We start from the raw sequence: 19,159 nt of genomic DNA, 5'->3' as shown, positions 1-19,159 counted from the left end.
GAGGAGATACATGGCCTGAGAAACAAGTACTTTCTAATAAAGCAAATACTATCTTTTGGCCCATGTGTGAGGAATTGTGAGACTAGATTAAAAGCATTACTTTAAAATAAAAACATCAATAGCAATTATGATTTTTATAGACTTGCCACAATATTTGGAAATCATGTTTTTTAACAGAGCTATTCTTTGGTCCAAATGTTCTCATTTGGTCTATGGTTCTGCAAGAAACACATTTCCTTTCCTATTTAAGTCAGACTGACCTAAGAAACCTTGTTGCCATCATTGCTTTTCCATACACAGAGCAAAAAAACAAAACAAAACAAAAAAGCCCGTGATAAATAACCATAAACATTGTACTGATCTAATTTTTTTTTTTTTTTTTTGGTTCTTTTTTTTGGAGCTGGGGACCGAACCCAGGGCCTTGCGCTTCCTAAGCAAGCGCTCTACCACTGAGCTAAATCCCCAACCCCTTGTACTGATCTAATTTTAATCTCAAAAAAACCTATCAAAACTGTCCTTAAACAACAGAAGTTAGGTAGAAATAAAGAGGCTGTTATGTCATATGCCAGTCTTCAAGACCACACCTGACACCTCGGCCTAGCCTGACAGGACTAACAGAGATGGTCCCCATTTCCACGTGGTTTAAAATGGGGTCAGCCATAAAACTGTGCACTAGAAAATGTTTTATGTGAATTTTCAAGAGAAAAGATACAACTTGAGAGTGCTTTCAAAGTAAACTGAAGGTCCCTGCCTCACTCAGGAGCTGAGGCAAGAGGATTACTGTGAGTTTTAGGCTATCCTGGGATACAGAGTGAGTTTCCTAACAGCATAGAATATAAGACCTTGTCTTACCCTTCCCTAAAAGGGGTTGGGGGGGTCTCATTTTAACATATTTGGAAACTTTTGGAAAAAAAAGTCTGCATCTTATAGAGCTGGGATAGATAGATCTACAGTGAAGGTTTTATCCTTAAAAACTGCACTCAGGTCAAATGGCAAAGCTATACATGATGTGTGCTTTCCACACTTCGTGACAAAGGGAGGTGTCAGCCAACACCCAGGCTCTGACTGCACAAGGGAAGGCCCAGACTTCCCTGTGCACGCATTAGGGTCTAATTACACACTATTACAAAGGCAGTTTTTCTTGTCAATGTGAGCTGTCTGGCTTGAATGCTGATAGCTGTGTAATTTTAATTTGATCATGTTAGCTTTTCCCCTCTTCCGAAGCTGAGCAGAGAACACTGAAATCCAGATTTGGTAGATCTTCCCCAGGGATCCTGTGAGGATCCAGAAATGTTTAATATCTTTCATTTTAAAGTTGGCAATTTTTTGCTAATTTCACTTGGACCATTATTCTTCCTCAGGAAGCAGCTGTTTCTACTGTAACTAAAGAGAGGCGCACGCTCAGCAGGGCTGTGGTCCTGAGCACGTCTACTTGCCCCCGAGCCTCCAAGAATATACAGATCTATTTATTAAACGACAGAACTTGAGACAAACACACACTGGCAACCTACCAATAATTAGAAGCTTCTAGAACGAACTGTGAGGGCGAGAACTGAGTCTTCACCATGCAATTATCTGTGATTCACCACAGATGGGGAGGTAAGTGATACAGACAGTAATCAAGTCTGCAGTATTAGAAACAGAATCCTCAGGAAGACTGTGAGGAAGAGGAGGGCTCAGAAGACGCCTCTCATGCAGTTTGTTTTAGCCACATTAACTTTCACGGTTCTACAAGGTTAAGAGGATCAACGACTTAGATGACACAGATGGTAAACTCTCGAAGGTAAGGCCTGATTTAAGCTAATTAGAATATCTTATCTCAATTCAAAAGAAATGTTGGGGCTGGGGATTTAGCTCAGTGGTAGAGCGCTTACCTAGGAAGAGCAAGGCCCTGGGTTCGGTCCTCAGCTCCGAAAAGAAAAAAACAAAAAACAAAAAACAAAAAACAAAATAAAACAAAAAAAAACCAAAAACAAACAAAAAAACCAAAAAAAACCAAAGGGACTTTAGAGGGGTCACTGCCCTCAAACTAAAATTGTGAGTTTCCCCTCAGAGTTGCCTTCAATTTTACATTCCCCAAAGGAAAATATGTATGTGTCCATTTTAATCTAAAGATATATTCTCCAAAGTCCGTGAAAACAACAGGGGTGTGCCCCATGTTTATGTCCAGGTAAACAGTGGGTACAAATCCATCACTTTCCAGAAAAGCATGATGATCTGCATGGTTCCTGGGGAATGCCAGGGCCGAAGGCGAACTCTGAGCATCGACAGTAGAGGCCCCGCCTACTCCACCCCCACCTCCAGGAAAGGACCACACCCTTCCCCTTCTCTCCCTTTGGTACCTGATAATGGGATCACCCACACAAATCTCCTGGTCTAAGAGACCAACACCAGGCTGTGTCTGCTTGGTCTGGACCATGTAACATTCACTAGCATCAATGACTTTGAATGAAGTAACGTATCTTGATACATATTGGCAAACAAGGATGCTTTAAGGACAGTTGAATAAAAGTATTAATGCAAACAGAGCAGAATAAGAAATTAGAACTTTAGAGTCACACATGGGTGATGGGTAGACCTGAGATCCCAGCCAAAGTCACCTTTGGCTACATAGCAAGTTCAGGGCCAGCCTACGCTACATGACTCTTCCTTACAGGAGTGGAGGCTCATGGGGGAGGGGGGTAGTGAGACTGATCAGTGGGTAAAGGTACTTGCCACCAGGCTGCCAAGCTGGATGATGAGTTTGATCCCCAGGGCCCACATGGGATGGGAGTTATCCTCTGATTTTTTTTTTTACCTGTATGCCAGGCCATGTAAACATCAAAGACATAAATAAATATAAAATTCAAAAACAAACAAGCAAAAACCCCTTCACAACCTAAAGGAAAAAAAGCTAAAAGAAGTTACTTGAATTTTTGAAGCATGTAAACAGCAAGTATCAATTGATTTCAACTTCAAGTTGGTAAGAAAAATAAAGCCAGGTCTGGCGGGAGGGAGGTTCAGTGGTGTAAGCTTGGCCACCCAGGAAGCAGAGGCAGGAGGATTCTGAGTTCAAAGCCTGCCAGGGTTACAGAGTAGGTTCAAGCCAGCCAGTTTAATGTAGTGAGATCTTACCTCAGAATAAAAGTGAAAAGTGGCCTATCAATGCCGCACAGGGGGGCACTTGCACAATCCCCAGGACTGCAGAGACGACAGAAATAAGAGGTGACACAGCAGGGCAGGGGGGCTGCACAACTTTAGTCCCAGCATCCCAGCACTCAGGAGGCAGAGGCAGGCAGATGGATGTCTGAGTTTGAGGCTAGCTTGGTCTACAGAGCAAGTTCCAAGTTAGCCAGGGTTACATGGAGAGAGCCTGTCTAGAAAAGAAGGAAGAAAAGGAAGAAGAAAACACTGAACACACCCTAGAGGTAGAAGTGGTCCCTTCTTGAAGCTGTTGCTGGAGGAACTTTGCAAGCAGCAGACCTGGGCCCATGAACACATGAACACACTCAGGTGCAGCTCGTCTGTTCAGGAGCTGTGCAATTCCAGCACTGTTCATGTCCCATGTGATGCTCAAGGAGCTCCAGCTGTGTCTGTGGGTCAGCGTCTGTGAGTCAGTGTCTGTGTCCGTGTCCGTGTGTGTCCGTGTCCGTGTGTGTCCGTGTGTGTCCGTGTGTGTCCGTGTGTGTGTGTGTGTGTGTGTGTGTGCGCGCGCGCACATGCACATGGGAATTTGTGCAACAGCACAAGCAGAGCTAGGGTGAGCATGTGTGTGTGTTGGGAAGGTCAGGTGGGGAGAGGGGTCAGAGGGGCCAAGAGAAGAGAGCAGAGAAGAGGGCAGGCCTGAAGAGCCCAGGCAGCAGGTTGGGCTGCTGACTTTCAAGCACAAAGAATGACAGGAAGGCCAGTCTTTGGGGCTAACTGCGGCTTGGTGCATCTCTTGCCTCCTTTGACTTCTTTGTAGATGAACCTCAAAGATGCCTTCTTTCTAAGAGTCCAGGCAGGCCTGTGGATGTGCACCATACTCCCTTGGCTACTAGCTGGATTTCAGCAGATCCTACAGGCAGCCACTGACTGCATAAAAGAGAAAATTTGGGATCCTGGCAATTTTACAAGGTGGTCTAACTCCAAGTGCCCTCTGCACTGTATCACACACACTCTCAAAAATGCAAACCTATGGAAACCATAGGTCATTTTTATAATTATTTATTATTAGTTTTAAGGTTAATAATTCCTTAATCTCACCACATTTATGGTCCAAATTCCAATTTTCTCCGATGTCTAAAGGTTGTTTATTTTGTACATGTATGCTTGTATGTATGGACAAATTATGGTTTCAATATGATCCACCCATTGAAATTAATTAACTATGTGGGAGACATTAGGGACTGAACCCAAGGCCTTATGAATGCTATCCTGAAATCAACTCATCTTTACTATCTTTTCATTCTATAGGGTCCTGTCCACTCCTCTTACGGCTTTCTCTCTTGCAAAGCATCTTCTGGAGACTCTGGACTGTGGATGCTCACAGAGTACCTTCTGTGTAGTATAACTTGCTCCCTGGCCATCTACATTACAGTGCCCTGACTTGATCACAATCACATTTAATCTGGGAAAGGAGACAAGGGTAGGGTGGCTCTCTGCTATCATGAGGCATACATTTGTCTCTTTTTGTGGTGTTTGTGATCTCTGATGGTCACTGCTAGATCCACTGATTCATGACTAGAAATGGTGACTCATGGGTGCCCTCACATAGACGACCCAGGCTACTATGTTTACTGAACCTGTATCTTTAATGTGACTGGCTTTTATGTCATCTAATAATAACCACAAACTAATGGTTTTCAGTGCATGTTTACTTTACTGCAGCCCCTTCTGTTTTGATCTAATCTGATCTATCAGCTGGGAACAGGCAACTAAGAACATTCTAATCTAACAAGTAACAATAGAGGCTGGAGAGCATCCTGATAAACACGGGGTAAACTTTAGCACATATTCATTCCCTAGATCCATGTAAGAGATTTTCTTTGTTCTCTCGGGTACAAACATGGTAGATTCAGGACAAAAGAAACAGATGCAGACAGACTACAGCCTCCAGACTTGCTTGTAGGATTACTTTCACTGGAGACACTGAGTGAAGTACTTCAGGGTCACTCTCCCAGCACAGCCCTACCCTGCTGTCTCTGTCTTTCTGCTGCGTACCAGTGCTGCGTGAGCACTCCTGAACTGGCTACTTCTTGCCTCGTCCCAGACATCTGTGTTTACAGCACATGCTACAGTAAATCCCATTTTCTTGATTAAATATCCTTGTAACTTATCCTTCTACTGACCCTGTCCTCCAAATTGTTACAGCAACTCCAGTTTCAGGGGATCTGGCCTCTGCTGGCAACAGCCTCACACTTGGTACATAGACACAAATGTAATCAAAAGACTCATATAAAATATAACATTAAAATAAAAAAGATTGGCTGCTTATGCAAGAATTCCAAAGAGTGACAGAAAACCCACCATTTTCAGCATTTTGTGTATCTGTGCATGCACTGTGAACAAGAAACTGCAGAAGGCCTTGACCCTGCCAGGGCAGTGCTCAGGGCATGGCTAACAGTCAAGAGTAGCTACTTAGCATCTGAAATATGGGTAGTGTGACAAGGAACATTAAATTAAAATTTAGGTAATATAAAACTTAGACGCTGACACGAGATGCAGACAAAGCCTTCACAAAATGTCCTGGAATGATCTGGTATGTAACTCCATTGTCACTTGTGTCACAATCATAATGAAGACCAAGAGCAACCAATGCAAAGCTAGGGAACTAGCTAAGAGGCACTCTAGCAAAGGTACTCAACCTAGGCCAGAGAAAGGTCCCAGCGCTGGGCCACTGCCGCAGGCCCTTTCTCCCACTAATCCCAGCACACAGGAGGCAGAGACAGGCTGGATCTCTGGGAGATCAAGAGCAGCCTGGTCTACAGAGGGAGTCCCAGAGTTACACAGTCAGAATGGGTCTTGAAAAAACCACCACTGCTGCCACCAAGAGAGAAGGGAAGGGTCACAATTGATATCAATCAGAGTGTTTTAAATTATATAGCTTATTATATAGAAATAACAGACATATTTAGTAAATAAAACACTGGATCAAAATAGTGTCAAAACTTCTTTTGCCTACTTATGTATATATGTTTGTTTTTGTAAGAATATGGCTAATTAGAGAAAAAGAGGTCATGAGTTTGAAGGAGAGTGGGGCTGGATATACAGCAGTGCTTGGAGGGAGAAAGGGGAAGGGAAAAATGTAATTAAATTATAATTTCAAAATTCAAAAAAGCTGGCAATTAAAAAACAAAATAGTACACGGCTTGCACTGTATCCATTGGACAGTGCTGATTTAGACAAAGGCTCAAAAAGAAAAAGGTTCCTTTAAAATACATTGTATGGGAGGGGCTGGAGAGACGGCCCAGGGGTTAAGGGCACTGAGTTCAATTCCCAGCAACCACATGGTGGCTCACAACCATCTGTAATGAGATCTGATGCCCTCTTCTGGTGTGTCTGAAGACAGCTACAGTGTTCTCATATATAAAATAAATAAGTAAATTTTAAACAAAAAGTGCATTTATGGCAGTCTACTAGCCATACTTCCCAGTGCTCAAACCAGTTCACTGTCTACCTACATGGTAGCAGGTAGACAAAGTCAGTAGTCAGCACATGGGAAACACTCAGGGTATTTGAAGCGATGACAACAAATGTCTAATAAAACACGAAAAAGCCTTTAAGAGTATGCTTAGAAACCTTAGAGTAAAGGACTTTTTAATAGCAACAATGTTTTTTAAAAAAATAAACTCTTATTTATTATGAACGTTCATCTCTGCTCTTGCCTTGCCAAAAGAAAGATGTAATTAGCAGCGTGAGTAACTAGTGAGTTGGTGACCAGATGGTGTGGATGAAGGACAGCACCTAAGGAGGGGGTGCGAACAGAAAGGAAAGGTGTCTAACCAACAAGCCGAGGGAGTGCCAACACTGACAGTGACATCATCATGCGCATTTAGCCTACTGTGTACACAATACAGAGAGAAAAATGACAGTAACAGACTTCCCACCATACTCTAGAACGCAGAGCTGGGGGTGGGAATGGGGTGGGGGTGGGGTGTGCATAGCCATCAGCCCCACCCACTCAGTCAGTGCAGCCAGATGCCTACCTGTAACAGACACTCTCAGTGCAGGGGTTGTGAGCCCGGACAATGACAAAAACATGCTGAAAGTGAGATCGGATGTTTTTCGGGCTAAATGGTTGTGCTCCAGGCTCCTGGAAAACTATTGTCACAATGTCATTCCCAATGTGCCGCTTCCTCAGGAGCTACAAGAAAACAAGCAAGCACCACCATGAGTGTGGACACTTAAGAGACCCTCCACCATTCCCTATATTGAAGGTATCTAGTCCACAATGAGTGCCGGCGCTGGGAACACAGTTCCTGTCAATATTTTATCCTGTCTTAGAATCTTCTCCAAGGAGAAATGTGGAAATGAATATTCTAAAATTTGCATAAAGAATATAGCCAAAAAAGCTAACTAAAGAGACATGCCCAGAACCTCAGTTTCTATAGCAACAGTTATGTTCTGTTTTCAGGCAAGAAACTTGCCATTGCAGAAACTCGCCAGAGCTTTAGAGATGGGGAATGGCTGAAGTAATTACAATGTGATTACGTCAGTTTCCTTTACTTGAGGAGAAGGAGATCCCTGGTCGACGGTTTGTGCTGCAAACTGGGAACACAGAAATCCACACAATTCCTCGAGTAATAACAATGTGAAGGCAGGTTAGGTTTTAGGTTTGCACACCCTCCTTAATTACAGAGAGCTGTTAGACTGCCCTCTGATTCCTGCTCTTACACTAGGTCATGGTTGTCAAACTCAGGTACATCAAGCCAGACAGTTCCTTCTGAGGAGGCCACTCAGACAGTGTGATTAGCCAATAGAAAAAGCTGGAGTGACATCTGTTTTGTGAAAGCTCTTGGAAACAAAACAACTAAAAACTGCAACAACGATGCTGCACACGAACCTACACTCACATAAGTCAGCTCTTATTTAAATTCTTGAGGGATATTAAAGCATGTAAATTACATAAAACCAACAACCCCGTATCCTCTAGCTGGAAGACAGCAGCCTTTTAGATTAGAGTTGGAAGTTTAGAGAAAAATGTCTGGGGAACATACTTTTAGAAAAGCCTGTTGTTTTATTTTTATGGTAGAATGCTCTACATGCTTGTATATGTGTGCACTGTGTGTATGCCTGATAGCTGAAGAGGCCAGTCAAGGGCATTAGATCCTCTGAAACTGAGGTGACAGATCACTGTAAGGCACCAAATGGATGTTGGGAACCAAGCCTGGGTCCTCCAGAAGGGTAACAAGGTGTCAAGCTAACTCTGCAGCACTGGAAAAACATACTTTTAACCTTAGGAATTTGAAAGCATTCCAAGTTATCATCCAGTGAGGAAGTTTACTTCATTTCTAAGTGTCAGACAGGATGGAGATGAACTGGTGTGAATTGCTTGCTATCTAGAATGTAGCCAGAACATTCATTAGTACAGTGAGATCACGGATAAACACCGTCTCTTTACTCTACACAGGTTATTATCTTTATTCTGCAAAACCACTCTTGAATATGTCTTGATATGTGGAATTCATGTTTTGATAAGGACTCAAATCCATTTGTCTTTTGCTAAATGCAAACAAAATTCCATTTATTTGAAATACATGTAAAGTATCTTAAAAGATATACTCTTTAAATATATTCTATGTATAAAGTTATCTACACAGAAGAAAACAAATTATCTAGAGAATAAAAATTCTTAGTATATAGCAGTAGAGATTTTAACATTTTAATTTAGAACTGTAATGTTTTTGCTCTGATTCCCCAAATTAAACTATCTACAGTTGCACACTGAAACAGTAACTTACTCTGCCCAGCACTTCAACAACTACATCCTGGCATAAATTACAGTGCCCTGCCTGACAATCTCACGTTTTTCTGCAAAGCAACAGATCTTTTCCTCCTCAATGATTGTTCATTGATGTTCTACTGACTGGTCAGAATGTGTCTGCCTTATCTCTCTTAGAATAGTGATTTCTACTCAGAGGTCTATAACCCACACACAGAGTCTGGAGCAGAGAGCTCATCGTCTTCGGGTGGACGTACTGCAGATCTATGGCTACTCGGCATTTTCTTTCCTATTGTTGATCACTTTGGTAACTAACCTAGAAAAGCAAAGTACTTAGGCTTGAGAGTAAACCCAAGGCAGCAAGATGTGAGGTTAGCTGAGTGACTGAGACCACTGAAGGAGCCCTGATTCATTCTGCAGCCAGCCCCGTTTGTACAACAGACAATGAAACACGCACATCCACTAGAAGTCAGACCTGAAACTGGGCAAGTCTGTAATGGATATGGAAGGAGATAATGTATGTCAGGTTCAATCTGACATTTAATTTGAACTAGTTTCTCTTAATTGTAACTGCTCATACTGTCCAAACAGTCCTGTCAGCTTCTGTCTTCCTCAGTGACAGTCTGCACATCCTGATTCCTACGTTTGGTGACTTGGAGTGCCCCTAATCTCTGCAGGCCTCGGGGTAGTTGCACTTGACTTTATCAGTTCTATGCCTTGCCATTTCCTGATGAAGAAAGAACACGGCTCTGGACCCTACTGCCATTCTCCCTGACATTCTTGCTGCTGTGTTCAATTTCCCTTGGACTCTAGATGAAGCATCAGTGCTTCTTGCTTTAATAACTGGCCTCTTGGGAAGAATCTTCACCCACGTGTGTAGGCCCTTTAAACCCTGCAGAGTCATCCAATCACAATGACTTCAACTTGTTCTCTTCAGATTGCATGAAAACCTCGATCCCGGTGTGGAAAGCAAATGACTAATTCAGAAAGCTGTCCAGCTGGCTGTTGACCCAGAATTTGAGTTTCTTTTTTTTTTTTAAAGATTTATTTATTTTATTTATATGAGTACACTGTCACTGTGTTCACACACACACCAGAAGAGGGCGTCAGATCCCATTACAGATGGTTGTGAGCCACCATGTGGTTGCTGGGAATTGAACTCAGGACCTCTGGAAGAGCAGTCAGTGCTTTTAACCCCCGAGCCATCTTCCCAGCCCAGAATTTGAGTTTCTTTATTTGTTTTCAGCTCCCTCACTATCCCTTGCTTCTACAAAGCACAAAATGTCGTGCTGCTGTGACAGGTACAATACTGAGCTTGTGCCGCTCAGGCTTCTGGGGAACGCGTGGGTAGGGCGTGGGCACAGTGGCTCTTCTCTTACCTGTTGCTTGTTGTTAGGTGTGTAGGGCAGCATGGTGGAGACGTGGAACATTATCTCATAGTCTTTGTAGGTTGTGTACAGAGAGTGGGTTCCAGTGGAGTCAGCTACAGTTCAGGAAAAACAATACACAAGGCATGAGAAAACTGCAAGGGCTGGTAAAGGACTCATCTACAAGAATGCCTGAAAAGCCAACTGAGAAAGTCAGGAGCGTAGGTAAGGCTCTCATAGGTGTTTTGACAGATTTTTAAATACCCAATCTCTCTTGCAGTCCTAAGAAGTCTATAGATGAATATTTTCTCAGAATGGATGTTTTCTTAGAAAATTTGTGAACAAATAAAGTAAATTATTCTCAAACAAACAGAGGGGTGGGGAGTGAGACATGGATTGGATAAAGTGTTTGCCCCACAGTGAGAGGCTCTCCAGTGGTGCCTGCTGTAATTCTAGCATAGTGAGGAAACAGAGACAGGGGACTGTCAGAACAAGCTGAGTAATGATCAAGGAAAATATCTAATATCAACCTTTGGTCTTCACAATCACCACACTGATGTGCAGATATGCCTGCATTCATACACACATGTATGTACCCGACATGTATGTATGTATACATATATACATGAATACACATATAAACATATGCATACAAAAATAAAAATAGAAACCTAATTATCAAACAATTTAAAATATGCTATTGCTAGGCAGGGTGGTCACCCCTACAATCCTTGTACTCAAGAGGCTGAGGCAGGAACATCACAAGTTCACAGCAACCCTGGGCTACATTCAGAGTTCCAAGTTAGACAGGACTATATATTGCCAAGGTCTTGTTTTTAAGGAAAAAAAAAATCAAAATATACATAAAACTATATAAAGTGATAAATAAATGCCGTAAGATTTCTGATGGCCCCAGCAAGCGGCCTAGGGGCTGGGCAGAGTGGTCAGGAACATAAGCAAGAACACTGTCAGCAGCTACGGCGTCAAAGGTCTGCTTTCCATCAGCGATAAACTCACGCCGCTGTCTATAACTGAAAGAAATGTTAAAGCCAATCTAGGTCTGGTAAAAACAACAAAAAAATAATTTCCCACTCACCTTCACGGACATCGAAAACCAATTTCTTAGTATTTCCAATTCAATTAAGAGTGTTAAGAGGTTAGCACTGGGGACCAAAGTCGAAGGAGTACCCTCAAGTGTTAAAGGCTTGCGAGATCGGGGCTGGGGATTTAGCTCAGTGGTAGAGCGCTTACCTAGGAAGCGCAAGGCCCTGGGTTCAGTCCCCAGCTCCGGAAAAAAAGAACAAAAAAAAAAAAAAAAAGGCTTGCGAGATCATGCTGTATTCTCATTCCCCTAAAGGAAAACAACCTCCACTACCTAAATAAAAGTGATTTCTCCAATCAATGTCCCCACAGACACCTACAGTCAGAACAAAACAAAACAACACAACAAAGAACCAGTCAGCAGAAAGGGACTGTTGAGACTCAGAGGTCTGGATCTCTAGATTACCCAGAAAACCTAAGAGCATTCTTTTGGGGTAGACTAGAACCACCAACCACACTTTTTTGAGGACCATGCTTGACTGCATGTTAGTGAATGGTGCCTACTGTGTTTTAGTGAATGACAAAGCAAGACAAAGTCACTAGGGTGCATAAAAGGCAGGCAGGAGTTTTCAAAGTCAGCATGCAAGCATTAGTGGGGAAGCCTCTTTAAAAGGCAAAATCGGCAGGCCACAGCCAGCACTGATGCACAGTGGGCAGGAGGACTCAAAAGCAGTCTGGTTTCAATAGCTCCTTAGGGAAGTGATGCAGGAGACCCCACCGCTCTGAGGTACTGCTCCAAGCACAGAGGCTGGAACTCGCAGATTTAGGAACATGATCTTGATTCCTGAGCTTCGGGCTGGAGTTTACGGGAGGATCTTCATTTTGAAGCTCATGAAAAATGCAAAGAAATAAACTAAATATAGAATAAAGCGAAAATGACTTTTCATAATTGTGAAATACACAGCAACATCTAAGTACTCAAGAAAAAAGCCTCATAAATATTAATGACCACCACCAGAAAAGACCATTACTATAATAAAGTGTCTTTCTCAACTGTTTAAGGGTGGTTTTAAGCATGAAGAACTTATCTAAAGTTAGGAACCTGCTATAAATATCTGCATATTAACCTGCTATAAATATCCTGCAAGACTTTGAGGTGAATGTGGCAGCTTTGATGTGTTTCAAACTGATTTTAAGTAAAACTGAGCGCTAGAAAAATAATGCCACCAGCATTTATTAACTGCATTTGTCTTAAGAACAGGACTTCCAGAAAGAGACGTTCTCTGGACAGCAATCTTCTTTTCTACTTTTAGCCCTTTTGTTCTCTACACCTTACTTTATGTGTTGGATGCTGCCTGGTCAGCCTTTTTCTCAGGATCTTTAGAAATCCCACAGTTTTGCTAATATTTTGAACAGTTTGAAAATGGTTCATAAGGTTAGAGATGAGACTAGAGCCAAAACAGTAAGAACTTCCTTTCCGAGAAAAGCGCAGTTTCCCAATCCTGAAATTACTATATACACGAGAGAAGAGAAAAGAATGTTCTTTATCTTCTATGACTGCAGTACTCTGTGTTCTTGCTTTGCTTCTAGTGACTGTGAAACCATTAAAGTCTTAAGAGGATGACAATCTGTGAAATGTAAACTAAGTTGATGTTTAAATCTTGTTGCAAAAAATACATAGTGAACGATCTCAGAAAAGCTATTGCTGATCTGTAGCGTAGTTACAGATCCTTTTTTTCTTATGGTTAAAAAGACAGGGTTTCTCTGTTTAGCCCTGTCTATTCTGGAACTCACTCTGCATCCTGGCTGGCCTCAGACTCAAAAGATCTGCCTGCCTCTGCTTCCCAAGTGCTGGGATTAGAGGTGTTCGCCACCACCACCACCTGACTAGTAGTAAACCCAGGTCATCTCGACAGTCATATGATCACCTCCAACTCACAGCATCAGTGAGTTGCACATAATGATGAATACTGTCATACTAGACAATTATGCCATAAAAAAGAAATCCTTTAGCAGGCATGGTGGGGCACACATCTGTAATGCCAGAACTTGGTCAACTGAGAAAGGAGGATCTGAGTTAGAGGACAATTTGGGCTACGTGGTGAGATCTTGTCTGAAAATCTCAAATAAAACTTTCAGTACTCAAAGCAGATGATACTAAGATAGGGAACAGCCAAGGGAAGACAAGAATGTCCATTGTACAAGACCACAGTAAAGCAGTAAGACACTGCCACACTTTGGGAAGCTGTGGGCAAGACGGCAGGTCAGCGGCAGCATTTCTACGTGAAGGTGCTCCAAGTCCGCGAAGCAGCTCCAAGGTGCAGCCAATCCCACTCCTGTGCGAGTCGGAAGCTAGGACGACCCTGAGTACTCCAGTACATAAATAAACAGATACCATCATGGTGGTTTGAAAGAGAATGGCTCTAATGAACTCAGAGAGTTCAATGTTTGTTCCAGCTGGTGGAACTGTCTGGGAAGGATTTGGATGAGTTGAACCTGGCTGTAATTCGTACCTAGTTTGAAATAGCACAGTAATAGCTGTTTAAGATCTCTATGCTAGAGACAGACTTCACATGCATGTAATCCTCCCTTAGGATCTGGGGACGCTGTAGTCAGTTATGGACACACACTGGGAACCAGGCATGCTCTTCTGAGACAGGGCAAGTTTTGGACCCAGAAGTGTAATTCAGCCATCAGTAAAGAGGTCACCTCTCTATTGTTTGGTATACGACGGTGAAATAAAGTTTGGGAAAGTGCTAGCTTATAGGATCCTCAGTAAATGTCTTGGTTGGAATTTAAATTTTAGGTCCAACAAGATAATTCAGCAGCTTAAAATGATATATATATATATCTGACAACCAAAGTTCAGTCCTTGGAACCCACATAAAAAAGCCAGATGCAGAGGCATGCATCTGTTATCCTAGTTATCCCAGGCAAGATGGGAGAGCGAGAGACAGGAGACGCACCTGGAGCACACATACATAGCAGAACCAACAAGAATAATCTTGCCTTGAAAGGAAAGAAGTGATTCCCCAAAGTCCTTCTCTGACCTCCACATAGGTACTATCATATGTGTATGTGTGTCCATTGTCATATATACTCACCAGACAGACAGACAGACACACACACCAGACACACGCATATACATGCACACTAATATTAAATTTAACATTTGTCCAATTAAGATTAAAACGTGCATTGTCCTTAGAAAGTACTCTTTTCTTCATCTGTGTAGTTTACAGTCAGTGTCTAGAGTTCTGAGTGGCCCTGTGTGTGCCTTGCTCCTCTCTTGCATCAAGGCTATGCCTAAATAAGGATTGCTTTTCTTTTCCTGAAGACTTATTATTTTTATTAGGACTTTTTCCTGAATACATATGAGTACACCATGTATGTACCTTGTGTCCATAAAAATCCAAGAGGGCACTGGATGTCCTCAAAGTAGAGTTCCAGAGGACTGTGAGAGCCTCCTGGGTCCTGGGAACTGGACCTGGATGCTCAGGAAGAACAGCATGTAGCGTGTCCTCTCAACACTGAGCAATTCTCCAGGCCCAAGGTTCTATGTCTTTCTAAAACCTAACTAGTTTCTAGTCTACATCACAGACCCCAGCTGCCCTTTGGCTGCAGTTGAAATCCTGGGGAGGCACATGGCACTGCAGTGAATTAGTGAGAGCAGGGTGCTGAGGAATGCTTAACAAAGGGGCTCGGAGTCCCCTGTGTGTTGACTTGACAACCAAGCTTCATTCAGGCAGTAACTTCTCAAATAATCATCCATAAGTACAGTTTAAAATGAGGGTGGTCTCCAGCTTTCAAATCAATGTCTTAGAGGGAAGTTTATTTTTCTCTTCAGTGTGTTTGCCAACCAAATCTGGGAACAAATGGGAAGCCCAAAAACGCACTGCTAAATGTTTCTTCAGAGATCTGTTCCAGCCGACAACATATTTATCTCAAGCTTATTTGTTTGCTCCAAATCTTAAACGCTGAGATGAGAAAACGGACTTTGTATAGATGAGTATAAAAGAGAAGAAACGGCTCCATTGTTTCACCAGGCTTTGCTTTCCTGACTCTCTTGGTTCACAGCAGAAGAAATAATCAGGATGATGAGCAGAACTGTCTCACCAGACAATTTGGGTGTGAAAAGGTCAAGTGCACCAGAAAGGGAAGGGACAGAGACTGGAGGTCAAGCTGTGGATTCATGCTCATGACCTCTTTGAACACTAATAACCAGCCACACCAGCAGATCTGTCACAGTTCCACAGTGCTTACTAGCTATCTAGCCATGGGCATGTGTATGTATCCAAAGCCAATTTAGCTAGCAATTTGTGGGGTTTAACTAAGATTATGCATGTATGCATAGAATGAAGAAAGAAAGGAAGAAAGGAAGGAAGGAAGGAAGGAAGGAAGGAAGGAAGGAAGAATATGGAACCTTTATCCCAGCCATAATTCTCAATATAAATTAGAAAATTTGACAAGCTATCTGAACCAACTGATTTCAAATATCCAACAAAGGACCACATTAGAGAGTCTGTGGTCTCTGTTGGGATGGAGGATGGGGGAAGTGAGAGGTGGCAACAAGGAAGTAAATTGAGCCCTATAATGTCCCAGTTCACTACCCAGGTTGTCTTTTGGGACAGTGGAACAGGATAGGCTAAGCCCAGTCTGAAGAAGGAAACTACTATATAATGGAGTTCAGGAAGTCTGAGGCAACTAAGACTTGTAGAATATTGGTACTGAGCTTAGTTAATACAAGAGAGGCAAAGCTCGGAGTCAGAAAGTTTAACATCTGAACAAGGCACCCTTAAGTACTGGGTGGAAAAATAATCTGCATATGCACAGGGTTCCTTTCTAAAAGCCAAACAAAGAAAATAACTAGAGCAGGAGCAGTCAAATTGTTCAGAGTTCAGAGTGGGAAGACATGTGAATTCACCCATGATGAAGACATCAAATTCAACAGGATGTTAGTCAGGTCATGATTCTTCATGCCTCAGGAATACTACAGGCTACTACGATAAGCAGCTATAGCCAAGGTTATCAAAGCCTCAGGAAAACCAAGTAGTGCGTTTGGGGTATGCACTGACATCCACGCTGTGATGCCATTCACAAATGCAGCACCTCCTAAGTAAGCAGCTAGGTGGGGCCGTGAAGGAAACTCAACCTAGGAAAATCCAGTATCAGGAAGACATCCAGAAGACACAAACAGAAGTCCTAAAAAGCATTCAAAAAATTACAGGACAAGATGAACCCGATGAGGCTCAGAGAATAGAGGATTTAAAAAATTACCAGGTACAACTTCAGGTCAATAACACCATATTTTATTGGAAATGTCACTGGATCAAATTACTGTGAATTAAGACACTATGTGGAATGCAAAGAGAAAGGATGCTGAGGAGGTACTAATAGAAATTATCACACTTGGAAACATAAAGGTGTAGAAAAGCTGAGTAAACAAAACCAGAGCCTCCCTGGCCTTTGGAACACTAGTGACATATATGACCTGTGTGCAACTAGAGACCTGAGAGGCTAAACACTCGTAAAACCACACAAAATATTTTAATTTGGTAAAACCTGCAAGTCCATAGATTTGCATAAGCTCTATTGAGAAACAAGTCTTTATGTATTTTTGGGACAGGATCCTACAAAACCAGTTTGATCACAAACTTACTGTTTAGCCAAGGACAACACTGAATTTCTGATCTTCCTGTCTCTACCCCCTGAGTCCAGCCCTGCCCATAGGTTCTGTGTCCTATAATGTGTTCCCCTCCCCCTGTGCCCTTGACACTGTGAGGCTTCCATAGAGGCCAGCACCATCGCCACTGGTCACACCTCCAGAACTGAGCCAACCTGTTCTTTACAAACTACTTAGCCTTGGGTGTTTTTGTCATACCAAAGAAGAATAGATGAGGGCCTATTCTGTAAAAGCAGATTAGTCACTCTTTCTGGACCCTCCTCAGTGAGAAGGGACACTTTTGCAGAATATTTTATGCAGCTCTCAACTGCGCAGTCCTAGTTTGCCTGACCAGGTCTGCCTTTCTCTAGCTGTCAATTTAACAGGATTTGGGCCAAATACACGCAGTGTTTGTCTTGGTGATTTGACTGCTTTATTAGACACCACCATGGTGCACTTCTGTCACCTTAGGGATGACTTTACCACATCATCAACAGGTTGGCTCAGAACAGGTGGATCAATAAACAGCACACAATCTCCCGGGCTCCAGCTAACCACTCAGTTACAGAAGTAGGGCTCTTATTTCAGTGGTTCTCTGTGGTGATGATCTGTAGAACCCCACAACTTGTGACAGGCACAGATCCTGTGAGGTGGACATCAGAGCATTGGACACAAAGAGCTAAAAGGCACCTAACAACTTAGAATCATACACAGCTGCAAGCAGGGTCCGGCATTAGCATAGTATTTAAGTGGCTGGGCTATTTGTGGCTTTCACAGTTGCTCTTGCACAGTGTTTCTAAGCTGCCAACAGCAAAACTATGGCAACAGGAAATTCCTCCCTGCAGTGGAGTTTATGAATGCTTTTCTGTTTTCATGACTCAATGCCTTATTTAATTTCCTGTACAGAAACCAGAGAGACTACTACAGCCTGCAACACATACGTGCTAATCCAAAGACCCTCTCAAAGAAAACAGGTCACAGCTGTCTAAAGATAGATTTTCAGATAAGATTGAAATTATCTCCACACAGAGGAGCACCAGAAGTGGACACACTGCCTCCCAAACCAACATCCGAGAGCTTAACCACCCTCCCGAAGAGCTTTGGGGGATGGGGTAGAAACCTTTCAGATTCTGCACTACAGTTAAACAGATGGACTCATTGCTGGACCTTTAATCAACATACTGAACCAAACCAATATGCCTATTTTTGTAGATTCCGGTAACAAAGGAGCAGAAGGGACAGTACTTGGGGAGGGAGAGGACCAGCAAGGGCAGGGAGTAACACACAGGCAGTGGGTAAACACAAAGTACAATGACACACTACACGAGATGATGTCATAACATCTAAACACATTTTAAGATAAACAGAGGCTAGAGAGATCACTCGGGTAAAGTCCTAAGTTTGACTCCGCAGAACCCACATTAATACAGCTGAGTGTGGTGGTGCAAGCTTGGTGACCGGGCACTGAGCAGGTGGAGACAGCCAATCCCTAGGGCTCACTGCCCTCCAGTCTGGTTTCTGTGGTAAACTTCAGGTCAATAAGAGCCTGTCTCAAAACAAAGAATGGCTGGCTCCTGAGGAATAACATCCATGGCGCCCTATGGTATCTACAAGCACATACACATGTGTACCCACATGCATCATGCATCACCATCTTAACAGAACAGGAGGCAACAGAAACAAAGAATACAATTGGGGGTAGCAAGATGATCCAGACGGTAGTCATTTGCCACAAAGCCATGCAACTTGAGTTTGAATTCACATAAAGGTAAAAAGAAGCTGGGTGTAGTGGCACACACCTTTAATCCCAACACTGAAGAGGCAGAAAGGTCTTTATGAGTTCCAGGTCAGCCTGGTCTACATGGTGAGCTCCATGGGAGTCAAAGACATATAATGAGATGCTGACTCAAAAACAAAAAGAACAAAAAGAACAAAGAGATTAAAAAAATCAACCCAAAAAGAGAACAGACTCCACAAAGCTTGTCTTTAACCTCTACAGGCACTCGGGTGCACGAGCACACACACACACACACACACACACACACACACACACATATGCATACAAATAATATACAAAAGAACATAAAAGTGAACAAGAAAGCTATGTAAGGGGGCTATGTAGAAGAATACAAGGATTATATAATAAACTAGTAAAGTGTATGGCTCTTAGAGTCAGACTGTCTCTGG

The 19,159-nt window shown here is 42.7% G+C and overlaps 1 protein-coding gene across 5 annotated transcripts in view; it reads right to left on the bottom strand.

The window, feature by feature from the left end:
- The window catches only part of Sipa1l1 (signal-induced proliferation-associated 1 like 1), a 279,472-nt gene that overhangs the window by 60,170 nt on the left and 200,143 nt on the right, over nucleotides 1-19,159 (bottom strand). For all 5 annotated transcript variants that reach the window (NM_001389245.1, NM_139330.2, XM_087552259.1 and 2 more), the window contains 2 exon segments: nucleotides 7,167-7,324; nucleotides 10,282-10,385. In NM_001389245.1, the coding sequence (NP_001376174.1) occupies nucleotides 7,167-7,324; nucleotides 10,282-10,385 (262 nt within the window).

The sequence above is a fragment of the Rattus norvegicus genome, chromosome 6 (genome assembly GCF_021556685.1).
Source record: "Rattus norvegicus strain SHRSP/BbbUtx chromosome 6, alternate assembly SHRSP_T2T, whole genome shotgun sequence".
Lineage (NCBI taxonomy): Eukaryota > Metazoa > Chordata > Mammalia > Rodentia > Muridae > Rattus > Rattus norvegicus.
This window is presented reverse-complemented; position numbering and strand designations above follow the sequence as displayed.